General features: G+C 38.2%; 1 protein-coding gene across 1 annotated transcript in view; it reads right to left on the bottom strand.

Moving 5' to 3' along the window:
- Positions 1-14,090, bottom strand: part of LOC140360973 (roundabout homolog 1-like) — an 89,853-nt gene that overhangs the window by 6,284 nt on the left and 69,479 nt on the right. Inside the window, exons 5-18 of the mRNA XM_072446510.1 lie at positions 13,204-13,342; positions 12,971-13,098; positions 9,500-9,624; positions 9,229-9,400; positions 5,877-6,076; positions 5,726-5,807; positions 4,841-5,000; positions 4,582-4,748; positions 4,371-4,492; positions 3,334-3,568; positions 2,556-2,677; positions 2,273-2,444; positions 1,798-1,995; positions 795-821 (exon numbers count right to left, since the gene is read on the bottom strand). Of these exons, the coding sequence (XP_072302611.1) occupies positions 795-821; positions 1,798-1,995; positions 2,273-2,444; positions 2,556-2,677; positions 3,334-3,568; positions 4,371-4,492; positions 4,582-4,748; positions 4,841-5,000; positions 5,726-5,807; positions 5,877-6,076; positions 9,229-9,400; positions 9,500-9,624; positions 12,971-13,098; positions 13,204-13,342 (2,049 nt within the window). The remainder of the gene's footprint in view (positions 1-794; positions 822-1,797; positions 1,996-2,272; positions 2,445-2,555; positions 2,678-3,333; positions 3,569-4,370; positions 4,493-4,581; positions 4,749-4,840; positions 5,001-5,725; positions 5,808-5,876; positions 6,077-9,228; positions 9,401-9,499; positions 9,625-12,970; positions 13,099-13,203; positions 13,343-14,090) is intronic.

Here is a 14,090-nt window from a genome sequence, read left to right as displayed (position 1 = left end):
TCCTATCCAAACTGAATAAGCTTTAATGTAAAATATGACAACACAAATGATTGTCAGTGCGTTTACCAAAAGCTGCACAGTATAATTAGAAAGATGAAAAATATGTTGTTTTACCACTAGGCACACAAACAACAGACTTCAGAAGGAGTTCAGCATGTTCTATATTTATCCACATAAAAACATAATCAGTATAACCTAGTTGACTTTTGTCCTCCGGGCGCCTCTGTCAGTCAAAGACAATAACTGCAGCTATTTTAGATTATTGTCCAATTAAATGCAGTTTCTCTTATGTTAAGCTTAAAAATGTGGGCTCTTGTAAATAAATTGGAGGTAGATCCTTCCACCCACATTATTACTTTGCCAAGAATGTTCCACAGTTAAAAGATTGTATCTCAGTTGAGACAAGCAGGTTCACCAGGTCAAGTTATAGGTCAGATCTGTGAAGAGGTGACCACTCTCACAGTGAAAAAATGCATGTTTTTTTGCAAATTTAGTTTGTTTTTAGCAGTTAAATAAACTTACCTAATTTGTTTAGTGCCATTCCGTGGAACAGGCTTGGCATAGCAACAACATATCCATGGAGATATACAAAAGCAAATAACTTTAGTTTAATTTAGTATATTTTTTTGTGTAATGGTGAGATACACAATACGTTCTCCTTTGAGTATAGTCCACTATCCCAAAGCCCACTATTGGATAAGATAGTTTCAAAGATACTCGTGTGACAGACTTCAACAGTTATGGAATAAATAGGATCGTACTGAAATGTATATCACCTCATTTATACAACTTACCTGTAGGAGTGAATGTGAAGGATGGCACTGTGAGAAAAACAACGACAAAGATTAATGAACAACAGACAAACAGAGGTGCAAAGTATAGGCCTACTTATCCTACTTCCAAAAAATAAGTGAATATAGTGGCCTTTGTTTGTGCAGCACGAGTTTGCAACACATAATGCAGGCATTAGTTGTTGTAAAGCGTTCATATGCATTTTACATAAAATATTATTATGAACTTGACATATAAAAACAGAAATTAGAAAATATTACTGTAATATTGTACAATATGTACAGTATGTATCTATGTATCTATGTACGTATGTGTGTATATACACACATACATACCTACATGCATACATGCATGCATGCATACATACATACATACATACATACATACATACATACATACATACATATATATATATATATATATATATATATATATATATATATTTAATACATTCATACATTTGTAAATTGGTGGGTGCTTGAAGGTAAGATATAAACAAAATATTTCTAACTGCCATACGTTTGAGAGTGTGACACTGACACTGCAGGTGAAGGTTAATTTGCATGACAGACACCCACGGGACATGCAGAAAATACCAGTGATAGTGTCCTAGATAGGCTAACGGCAGCTTGACAAGACCTTGCTACTGTGACATGTTTAGCTTGTGAGGAAATGAGAAGGTAAAGGTCAGCCTTTGAATGTGGGATTATTTCAAAATGCAAAGTGTCTCATTTGCGTGTGAAGTCTGTGTTTCAAAGGAAGATTAAAGCCTGGTAGTGTTCTCTCTTTTTGATGTGCCCTGACTATCATCTATCATGGGCTATTCATTAAGATCACTCAGAAGTCATCTGCTGTTTCTGCAGGTGAAATACAGCAGCGCTTCAACACACGTGACCTTTAGAGCAATCTAACCATACTGGAATTAATTTACTATGAATGATTGGTTGCTTTGTTTTGAATGTGGGCATCAATCTTTCTTCATAACATACCAGGGAAAATGCATACCTTTCCTGATGCCAGTGTAAGTGCTGCTGAGACCACTTCTCTTCTTCCTGTGCCTGTAAAGCCACACGCTGAAAATCATCAGGATGAGCCAGCAGGTGGCGCCAATGCCAGCGATAAAGGCCGGCTGCCTCACCACATCAGAGATCTGAGACAACGTATCCCTGGCTTCAGTGATGTCCATCATCTGACCAGCAGAATCTAAAGAGGAGGCAACGGCAATAATGTGAGGCTATTTAAATACAAGCCAGTGTTTTGTGGCCTACAGGCAAAGTAAATATATCAAATACATTTTCAAAACACAAAACGTGTATTTACAGTTTTAAAAACTAATCTTAGAAGTCGCAAAATGTATCAGTATTGTGAACATTCTTAGAAGGAGAAGCATCACTTCTTTCATCATTCACCAACAGCAATAAAGTGAAGAAATGAAAAGCAGGATATTGTGTAATTGTGAAAAGTTTTTCTTTTTTCATACCAAGTTGGAAGAAAGTAACATCACTTTTGGCTCCAGGGCCTGCTCCATTGCTTGCTGCTACTTCAACACTGTAACGGATTCCAGGGGCCAAACTTGAAATAAGCACAGAGTGAGCTGATCCATCCACTGACTGATTCACATGATAGCGGCTCTCATTACCCAAGCACCAAATCTGTCAGAGAAGAGAGAAGATGACAGCGATAGCCCGGGGGAAACATGCAATAACAGTAGACACAACAGAAACACAAAAGCATAGCTGTAAAACACAGGAGTCTGTTTGTACCTTGTATTCTTGAATGAGTCCGGCTTCTTCCTGTTGTGGGGGTGGTTTCCAGGCAACAAGGATGGCAGTCCCATTGGCATCAGTCTTTGTTACAGTAACACCCTGGGGTGCTCGACTCGGGGCTGAAACAATGAGGATACACTTTAACCATGGAGGCTTCTGCCTTATGACAAAGCTACTATTGTTTTGCCTGTACATGTGAAAATGTTGTACAATAAAGGTGAACAAAAGAGACACATGAGTCAGGACTACTTTGTCAGTCTGTGTAGGAATTATCAGGTTAAACCTTTTTGCTTTTGTTATGAGAACAGAAACATTTTAAGCTCCCACATAATCAAAGTTGTTTAATTAATGCTAAGCTCTTCCCTGTGCTGACAAAATGAGCACAGCTGGATGTGAGGTCTGCTTTCTTGTCTTCATTGCTATTGAATAAATAATATATTCTGTTCATAATCTTCAAACAATATTTCTGATGTAATAATTCATATTATGCCAATTTAAGTTGTGTATTATACTGATAGTTTCTTCATTACTTTGTCTGTATCGCTACAAAGAATGACTCTAGCACTAGTATCGACGTACTACCCAGATCCGAATGAAAGAATAAATGAAACTGGATTGAAATACTAAACACTATGCAATTAGAAATCAAAAAGATTAATAAAACCATTATGTACATTTCAAAACCTCCTTTATTTGGCGGAAGTGGGCCAGAAATCATCAGAAACAACAATTTTCACATTCACCGTCAGCACAAACATTTGAAACAACTACCTACCTTCTTGTAACGTCTTGACCACTTTCACGTCACTGTCGGCTCCCTGGAACTCGTCAAAGAAAGGCCGCACTTTGAACTCATAGATGGAGGCTTTTTTCAGCTGAGAAATGGTCACTCCATCCTCCTGCAGGGCCCTGACCTCCAGGACGCTCCACTGACTGTCGGGCTGCCCATGGTCCGCTGAGGGTCGGTACAGCACCTTATATCCCTGGATGTAAAGTGACGGCTGCTCCACCTAATGAACAACAAAAAACATTTTAAAAAGGGATTCTGTGTATTTTTGAATATCTTTTTGTTTACACTACACACACTGTGGTGTTTTTGCACGCATTTCAGACGTTCTGCATCGACCACAATATGAGGTCATTAATAGTTTCCGACTTGCAGTATTCTGTTTAACATTACGTGTCGAGTGCATCTAAACCACATGCTCACAAATGTTTCCAGAGATGCGTTCAAAGGCTGCGGCGGGAGCATCCAGATGGAAAATATAACGCACTGGGTCACTTTGAAAGCTCACTGGGTTTGTGTCAAAGCTGCAAGAGGCTAGTGTCCTTGTTTTGTCCTGACTCCCACTGTTTACTGCAATAGAGGGCGCTCGGATAAGAGAGGAATATAGAGACAAGGTAATATGTAAGGCCAAAAGTGAATATTGAAGTAGGAAAATAGTACATGTAAAGTTAATGTGGTTATTAGCATTATATTGTGTTTATTTAGAAATGAGAAATGAAAGAAATGAAAGAAAATGTGTGAATATTCTGTGATGTTTGTGATGTGATGTTTACGCATGAAAAACAACAACATGGGGGAAAAATATACCTGAACGTATAATTTAGGAGATGTTTGCAAAGGTTTAGACAGTAATTGGTGGTTTGCATCAATCTAAAGGTAAAAATGTTCTTGTGTACGTTTGCAATTTTAGTTTGGTTTGATATTTGATGATGATAAATGCATGTCTTCAGAAAAACCTCGCTGGTCATTTAACTAAAACACATCACCCAAACATTATCCAAATGCAGATAATCATTATTTCCTACCATCCACTGCAGTCTGACAGAAGAGGATGACAGCACAGTTGGCGTGTGCAGGTGGATCACCACGTCTCCCAGCTCCCTCTGGATATGACGGTGATCCACTCCCAGAATGGTAGAGCTGCCGTCTGTCCAGAAATACAACAAAAGACGTTATTTAATCATCAAATCCGCTGGTCTTTATTTATAGTGTTTTTATTTGATTTTCCATACAAACCTTGTGTTCTTATTGAGTCAGATATGGGACTGGGATCACTCAGGCCATGAGCATTCAGTGCTCGGACCATGAAGAGGTAGATGGCCCCAGGCTTTAGGTTCTTCAAGATATAGGTCTGTGTCTTCACGTGCTCTGCCACCGTCACCCATCTGTTGCCTAAGGTGTTGCTGCAGGGAAAAACAGAAAAGTGAAAATGTCTGTTTTCTGTTTTCTGTTTGAAACGTACAACTGATGTATTCGGTAACTTAATGGGACAGACCTAAATGCCTCAATAATATAGGATGTTGGGGACGAGCCGGGCGATTTCCATGTAAGGGACACCGAGTTGCGGCTGATGTCGATCACTTCAGGTTTAGCCGGGGCATTGGGGAGAAGGCTGGGGTCTGAGGGAGGGCTGCTGTGAACTGGGACCCCAAATTCTGTCAAATCAGAATCGAGATAATGATACAATAAGACAAGAGACAAATTATATTGTGAGACAAATAATCTGACTGGAGTTAAATCAAATTGAAGTCAAAGTAAAACTAAACATCTCTAAATTTGTATTGTTTTATACAAAGACATTCATTACAGAATTCCTCCGTCCTGTTTTTTTCTATTATGTATTGATGATAAACATCCTGCTGCTGTCAGACTGTATAACAAACACTGCTAGCCCTGAACACGTGCAATACTTGACATACTTGACCGTCAAATTCATGTGCAATACTGACTTAACCATGTGCAATACCGTCATATTCATGTGCAACTACTGTCATACTCACAAGCAATTAAGGCCATATTCATGTGCATACAACTGATGTAAATATGAGTAATAAGTTTTGTTTACTTACTTACCATTAGTATTAGTATTATTTAGTCTTATGCTAGGTATTTTTAATCACTTTATTTTATTATTATTTTATTTTATTATTTTAATCTTTATCTTTACCTTTTTATTTTATTTATTTATCTTTTTTCCTCCATTCCCTATTAAGATATGAGAGGAGTTTTGTTGTTAATAAGAGTTTTTTTGTTTTGTTTATAAGAGTTCTTCTATTAAGAGAAGATCATGTTTTATTGTTGAGACACAGGTCAAAGGGTAACTGTGTTTTATGTAAAAAACAGAGGAAGATCTTAATTTAAATCAGTCCGACTCTTATACCTTCGACTTGTAAATGTGCAGTCCAGGTCGCCTCTCCACTGGGACTGGTCGCCACGCAAGTGTAGAGGCCTGTGTCTCCGAGCTACAGAGGAAACACAGACTTATCAGTGATCTCTTGACAAACGTTTCATTTATATCCTTTGCAGTGTACCTTGGCATAGCGGATCTCCAGAGAGCCTGACTCTGTGAAGGACATCCGTGAATCCACTGGAGACACCAGGGCCCCGTCCTTCTTCCACTGGACCGAAGGAGTTCCACTGGTTTGACAGCGCAGCATTACTGTGCTGTCCACAGCCACGGTCTGATTAAGAGGACCCTGCCTTATTACAGGAGGAGGATGGTCTGAGCCGGCTGTGACACACACGAGACAAGAGGGCAGTTTGTCACTATGTCCACAGTAAGACACCTTTGGAAATACTCTTGGTGGAGTAATAAGTATGAATAGTAAAACTGAATATGCAATAAAAAAAATAGTGCAAGAACGTTGAAAATTCTATATATTATTTATTTATTTGAAGCAAGGGAGTAGCTCTTGGATATACTCTGGCTCTTGACATCAAGCTATAATCTACAGACAACCTAAGGAAACCTCAGTAGATCAAAAGTCATACTGGGTTTAGTGAGAATATACTCTTAATGTTGCATTATTTATTAAACTATAGTCAAGATTAATACAGAATTAAGTCACAAAGTACATTTTCAATAACTTTCACGGGCTACATAAGGAATAGTGGAGGTGATAATGGTAAAACTTGATTTTATTGTGAGCCAACGCTTGCAAATTTACCAGGATTATGAATCAATAGTATAAATGCAATTGGTAAGAAAAAGGTGCCAACACTATTTGGCTCATAGTTCATTACAATTATTTCATTGACAAGTATACAATTATTCTTTATTGATGTATATTGCAGTTCAGTTCTATTTAAGTAGACATACAAACTATTTACCTTTAAAATGTAAAGTCTATAGTTGAAAGTTTAAACCAGTGAAAATGGAAAGCTGCCAAAAGATGAAAGCCTGATAAGATTTTAAAGATTCTGAGAGGAAAAAACTGGTGAAGAGAGAACAATAGGTTTGGAAAGGGCGCACAGAGGCAGCGGTGGAAAAAGAAATCAACTTTTCCTCTCCAGCGGAGAGCAACTAATCGTTCATTCGGCAGTAGGCACCGCTAGAACCATCTCCAATCATGACTGCGCTGCTCAGGCTAATAACAAAACCACTTAGATAACACCGCTCTTTTTCTCACTTTAGAAAATCCTGGTGGATGAGGAAAAATAAATAAAAACAGCAAAATAAAAAGGGATGATAGAAACACAAGATGGAGAAATGCCTCGGGTAATGTAGACCAGTTATTTCCATACAAATGCAGCACTCCAAACGGGCAGAGTGCTGCTGAAAATTTGGGGGAAGGGAACAGAGAAAGTGAAGTGGCATAGCCCAGTGAAAATATTACATCCAACGGGGGCCGGGCTCTTTTTATTTCCATTACCTGTATCAGATGAAGACGATGTCACTCATTCCCCACCGGGCGAGCGGCACCAAATTGAGCAGCGGATTATCCATTATTGCTAATAGACCTGCACCGAGCAACCCACGGTGTCTAGTAACTATCTGCATAAGCCTAAAGCAATTATCACCATTAATTCAGTGTACGCACAGTGGTAAGTTACCCCAACACGTGTCCGGGAGATTACACAGGTCATTAAATTGGTGAGCCGCCAGACTTTACCGGTGATGTTTAATTACAAATCTGAGCCTCCGAGCCTATTTAAATGACTTTTTGTGACAAGCTGTTGATGCAATTATTTCATCAAGAAGGATCTGGAGGACAGTTGTTTAAGTACCTGGGATGGATGTTGTATAAAAGTTATGTTTTACTTATATGCCCGCTGGAATCAATTTTATTATTTTATTTATATTGTATTTCATCAGAAGCTGTGACCATAGGCAAGACAGAGCTTAATGTACCCAGTGATAATTTAGTTTTCAATATTGTAGGTTCATTTAACCCATCACATGAATCATTAAATGTGTTATAAAGTGTTTGCTGGTCAGTAAATAAATACATTCAGTAAAATAAGACTTTAAGTAATTTGAAAATCGCAAAAACAATGGAAATGTTATCAAAAGGCCACCTACAGACAACATGACTTAAATTTATAACAACATATTTAGAAATATTACATTGAAACTGGTAACTGTCTCCTCTAGGTATAGTCTTTTGGGTTATGGCAGTACAATCCAATAGTGCCCTTAATGATGACAGATTGTATAGTTTTTTTTTATAGTTAGCGGCTGCCATGAGATCATTTACTCCTGCTCGGCTGAGCTTCTGAACCAGCACATTGGTGTCCTTGCTGAATGACTGGACAACTGTGTAAGCCTGTGGTGAGGATACTTGTACAAGATGGGAAAAGGACACAGGGTCTGAAGGACGGAGCTAAAATATATCCACATTTAGACCACGCTACAATGACAAATCCCTAATGTTAAGTGTTCAAAGTCGTGGCATCGATTTTTATGAGCTTCCAGGTTGTCCAGAATGTACTTGTACTTGTAGTTGATTTCTGTGTCTACCTGCACTGCATGAAAACACATAAAACATAGAAACCATTTAGATTGTGGATCATAAACGCCAATATATCAAAATGGAGATAATATTGTGAATGCTGTTATGAAGATATGAGAAGATATGCTATATTTGAGAAAAAATGCTACAAAAAGATACAAAAATATACAAAATTATACAAAAAGATACAAAATTATATTAAAAAGATAATTCTGCAATGTTGTGAATAGTTTTAGTCTGATACTAATACGTGATTTAACACATTTCTGCTGGATTGACATAATATTGCCTGACTATTAAGATATATAAGATGTACATTTTTGTCAATATGGTCCACTGCTATTACTATCTATTGAAAAGGTTACATTTGCTAATATTTACTGAAAATATGTTTGTTTGATTGTGTTTGAGATCATGAGATATTTGGTAGACATTGCTAGTCATTGCATTTGTAAATAATGTATTGTGGTAGCCATGGCGTCATTCCTTTGAAAACATATTTATTTTTTAGAAGCAGTAGATGTGTCTATACTTTAAACCGATAATGTAAAAAGCCTATTTCTCCTTAATAAACCCATCACTATTAGGGATTTTTTAATTGGATGATTGAATTAGTAGAGGGACAATGGTGAAATCCAATGCCTTTCAGAATGACGCTCTTTTCATATCATTGCCATGGAAACAGAGTGGTTCGAGTCCTCCCAGTAAACAAAATGCTCCCCTTCAGCTGAGGCCCCACCCACTAGGTCACAACCCAAAAGAATGAAAGCCCACATCAGTTTTTGCACCCGCACAATCCATTTGCCAAAGCACATCCAAAAAAAATACAAATAAATAAAAATACTGCCATGTTTACCCAAAAGATAAACCACTTAAGACAGACTAGGGGTAAATACATGTCCCCCTGCAGCAGTCAATGTTGTTTACTCACATTCAGTGACCTCCAGCAGCGCTTTGGTGATCACACTCCCAGCGATGTTCAGAGCCTGGCAGCTGTAGTAGCCACTGTCTGAGCGCTGGACGTCGGTAATGGTCAAACTGCCCATCTGGGACACGGAGAGACGGCTGAAGGGCTGCGGTGGCTGATACGAGAATAATAGACTCTGAAACAGACGGCAGATCACACGAGTTAAAAAAGCCCATTCATTAGCTTTAATCTGGGAGCTAACTAGTTGTAATGACAGAGCAGCGGTCAGTGTCACCTCGCTGCCCTCCCTCTGCCAGAAGATTGCAGGCTGGGGGTTTCCAGTGGCCTCGCACTGGAAGGTGACTGTCCTGCCCACCGCCACCACCTGGTTCCTGGGACGGATCGCAAAAGCAGGGGGCACTGCAGAAGAGGGGGCAAAAAGCACAATTATGCCGGACCACACCTTTGTTATTACTCGCTTAAGATCTCAATGGGTTGTACAAACTAAAGGGTTGTTCAGGGTTATAAGAGGGGCAGTTCTTCACTCGTAAAAAGAAGTAGACAGGAGCAGTCTACTCTACCACTGCTGGTCATTTTACCACCAAACTGAAATGTGTATTATATTTTATCTTAATAATGTTTCTTTTTAAACAATTGATTTATTTTATAAATCTGAAAATCCACTGGGAAATTACGATGGCCCATCAAAATTTCATAACTGTTGTAATTGTCTCGGATATATAATTTTTTGAATATTCATTAGTCTTAAATGTAGGTTTGTTCATGTAGTTTAGCTTCCAGTTTTATGCAACATTTTGAGGACCTTTTCCCATTCAAAATATATAACTTTTTTTTTACATTGTTAATTGCAATGGTAACAGTCCAAATTTCTCATCGTTCTGAAATATACAAATTGGATATGCTACTTACATTAAAGTACTTGACTATAGTCTCCAATATACCCTATCCAGGTCGTAACAATTACACAAATGAAGCAGCAGTTGAAAATATGTGGTCTTCTATTTCTGTTTTCAAACACTTGAAGGATCTCTAGTGGTGCAGCAAAAATTGCTTTTTCATTAATATCCTTTCCTCATTCAGATTTCCTCTTCATATTACCAGTTTAATTTGAGACAATGATCAAATGAGTCTTGTTGAACAATAAAGATGCTGGGCTCAGCTGCAATCCATCACTGTTAAGATTTACTGTCTCCCCCTTGTGTTTCCATCTGATCTTTAATCTTGACAAATTACCAGTTAATTTTACGGTTCAGTGAATCAATGAACCACTGTAAACTACTATCTTGGGTTGTTCGGATATCAATACTAGAACTAGCCTGTTTAGCCCAGTGCCTATTGCAATTCTATATTGATTGTTGTTAAGTTACTTTTGATTGGTTATTTAAGTCTTTACATACTATTTAAAGGGAACATTTTATGAACATTTGATTATGTAATGCATGGTTAATCCCTGAACATTAGTTTAATCAGAGTTTGTTTGAGTAAGCCCTATAACCGCCCACTGCTCTCTATTTATTAGTGAATATTAAAAAAGGATTAAAAAAAAAAGTCAAATAGCAATTTTTTAAACTTGTGAATAAACATTTGCGGCTTCCTATGTTGAAAGAGACTTATTTCTATTACTAAGCCGTTTTAGATCAATATTGTGGTTTACAATAGACTAAATATATATTCATGATCTATGCATGTCATAGTTTAATTCTAAATACTCACAAAATAAATATGAAATGTCAATAGTATAATTATATTGGATTCAATTGAATGAAAATGATAATGTTTAAGGTTAAAAAAAAAAACAGAGTATGTCATAGGAAGACAAGGAAATGCCAGTTTCAAATATTCTGATTTTAAAACTGGAACATTGAAATGATTTAAAACTGAATTACTGATCTAAGTAATGACTTTGCTTTGTTATGGGACATCAGACTCCCTTTCCAAAACTGGGGCGGACAGGTGACCGGAGTTTATTAAAGCTTTTACTGAGCAAAGGGACATTATGTATTCAGTATTTACCTGATTCCTGGCAGACCTGTTGGTGTCATGCATTACAAGATTCACTGTATTGGTTGATGGACTTAAAAGTGCAGATGGGACAGGGACAGTTGTTCATGAGTTCCTGCTGCTGTCAGGTGGTGGATGAGGGATGGATGACAACTTACCTGTGTTTACTATAAAAGAGAAGACACACAGAAAAGCAGCCGTATGAATAATGACGCATCGGGCTGTACAGAGGCCGATTCTGCTGAGACATATTTTCATAAAAGGGAAACTCAGTGTACAGTGCGAGTGCTGACATCTGTAAATTTGATTTATGAGGAAATGAACAGCTATCCAACCAGCTTGCTTTGGAGCGAGAGAGATCACAGTGGCATTTTTGTGTTTGAAGAATGCCTTTCCAACAGTATCAGAAGATCGCATGCTGCTTATGGCTCAGTGGAAGTGCAACATCGAGCACTCATTACACTCCGCTCCATGAGCCAGGGCTAACCGTCTGAACGGTTTGGCTTGTTACAACTGTTTCAAATGGCAAAGGTCTAATACCAACCAAATGTTCTGTGTCGGTAAAAATGACTGCGGTCGTGACTAACTACTTGAAATTGATACAAAGCAAAATGTCAAGTCTACTTTACTCTACAACAGGGCTGGAATGTAACTCGATACTATCCCACAAGTAATTACGTATGTTAAGTCTCGTTTTGGAGCAAACTCACTTTCTGAGAGTCACCAAGGTAGAAGTGGTATTTTTAGTAGTAATGTTAGAAGTACTAGGTGTTATTAGACGAACTCTGCAGTCTAATTACAAAACAATGTATGCATCTTCACCTCAGGAAAAGTTTACCTTAATAGTATTATAAATGAAAGCAGTTTAACTTATTTTAAATAGTGCTGCCACCAAAAGTAGTTTTGATGACAATATCATGCAAATAGCTTTTCCCTCACTGTGACAATTTCGATTCCTCTGCTAGTTATTCCTTTTTCCCTTTTATTGTCCAAATTAGCCATGGTCCCCTGCTTCCACTGTTGTTTTTGTGAATGCAGGAGAAGACAGTGTAATTGGAACCATGTCATTTCCCAGCATGCACCAGACTTGCGTTATCTTTAATTAAGTCCTACTGTCCCCAGCCGGTGTCGCCCACTGCGTCCCTCTATGTGTGTTTACATAGTGGGAGGATGAGAAGTGTCTCACCGCTCATTTCCTGCAAATGATATAAGAACTTGAGGGTGAAACTGTGGCAGGACACTTTAACCAAATGAATCCATTTCATGCGCTGGAGAAAACATTTATCTTGCATGCTTTGCTCGGCTTATCCACCAATACTATAAAAAGTCACAGTAAAAACACAGCTACAAGGGATTGTTTATTAGAATTGCCAATAGTTGCATTTTCTGCTTGAGAACAACAGAGATGATAGAACTAATCCATGTGTATCCAAGTAAAAATAGTCATTTTTATGAAGATGCGTTAAATGGCATAAATGTCAAATTACAGATGTATGTACCAAATCACCACAACATCTACAATAATTGCATACTTGTATATTTTTACTTTTACTACTACTACTTCTACTATCACCACTTCTACAACTTTGTGTTTTGCATTATAGTATCGAATTACTTTCCATCCCTGTGAAAAAATGAAACAAACTCTAGTAAAGACTGACATAACTTGTCATGCCCGTGCAAAGCTGTGTGAAATGCACAGAGTAAACACAGGACATCTGAAGAGCAGATGATGAGTACTGACCATGTACAGTGAGCGTGGCCGATGCTTCGGACTTGCCCACCATGTTCTCCACCACGCATGTATAGGAGCCCTCATCCGAGGAGGTCACCTGGCGAACAATCAAGGTATGGTCCTCTAGGATTTCAAATCTGTGGAGGCAGCGCAGACAAGGTGTATCGAGAGATGAAAGCACAAGTTGAAACGCATGCTTGCATGCTAAATGAGTCTGTGCAGCGGAGGCCTTTGTGCATTACCTGCCCTTTGGCAAGTCAGAATCATCTTTCCTCCAGCGGACGGTGGGAACAGGGTCTCCTTGAACCACACACTGAAACTCCACGTTATCTTCCGCCAGCACCACCACGTTGTTGGGGCGCTTCATAAAAGTCGGTCTCTCTGAGTGTGACAGGACAAACCAGGAAAAGCATTAACATCATTAATATGACTCCTTAAGAAAAACCTGGCAATTAAAGCAATTTCATGACCGGGGTCTGACATGGTTCAAACTGTGATCCATTCCCACTAGAGCCATGCATTATGCACAGCATGTAGACAGCATGTATCTGCATCCACAAATAATCTCTTAGCCTTGAATGGCTTTATGGGCTATTATACTGCAAACCCCATCTCTATGCAAGGTCAGCTGATGACATGATATTAATAATAGCGCTGTCTAATCTGCTGGGAAAAGGAGCAGAGCAGGTTATAAAGCATAGCCGTGGACTCACTAGTTCACTACAGAAACTGAGTTTGGCTTTGGGCAAGTGTGGATATTTAAATTATTTTCATAGGATTCATAATTCCATTTATTAAAAGAAACAGGATGTTTGTGAATGGCTAAATAATGGCTAAATAAAGTATTGCAAAGTGGGTAACATTTTAAATTGATTTAGGATGAGATTAGCAAATAAATCTTGGTCAATTGGATTGGACAATGAAACGTAATCCTTCAAGGAATGATATTCATGATATAAACCAGCTAGTGCTATTTGGTCCATGAAATTTAAAATTAATCACATACTATACTGTTATACGTGTACTTTATATACTGCTGGTTTATATTTCTTCACAGTAACAATTCCATTTCAAAAGAATATGTCAAACATGGAAACTGTACCAGCTTGAACCCCTTAAAATGAAGTGC

This window comes from Eucyclogobius newberryi, unplaced genomic scaffold, assembly GCF_026437365.1.
Source record: "Eucyclogobius newberryi isolate DKJ021-1_F unplaced genomic scaffold, fEucNew1.0.hap1 SCAF_15, whole genome shotgun sequence".
Taxonomy (NCBI): domain Eukaryota; kingdom Metazoa; phylum Chordata; class Actinopteri; order Gobiiformes; family Gobiidae; genus Eucyclogobius; species Eucyclogobius newberryi.
The sequence above is the reverse complement of the archived record's forward strand: the minus strand, read 5'-3'. Positions and strand labels throughout refer to the sequence as shown.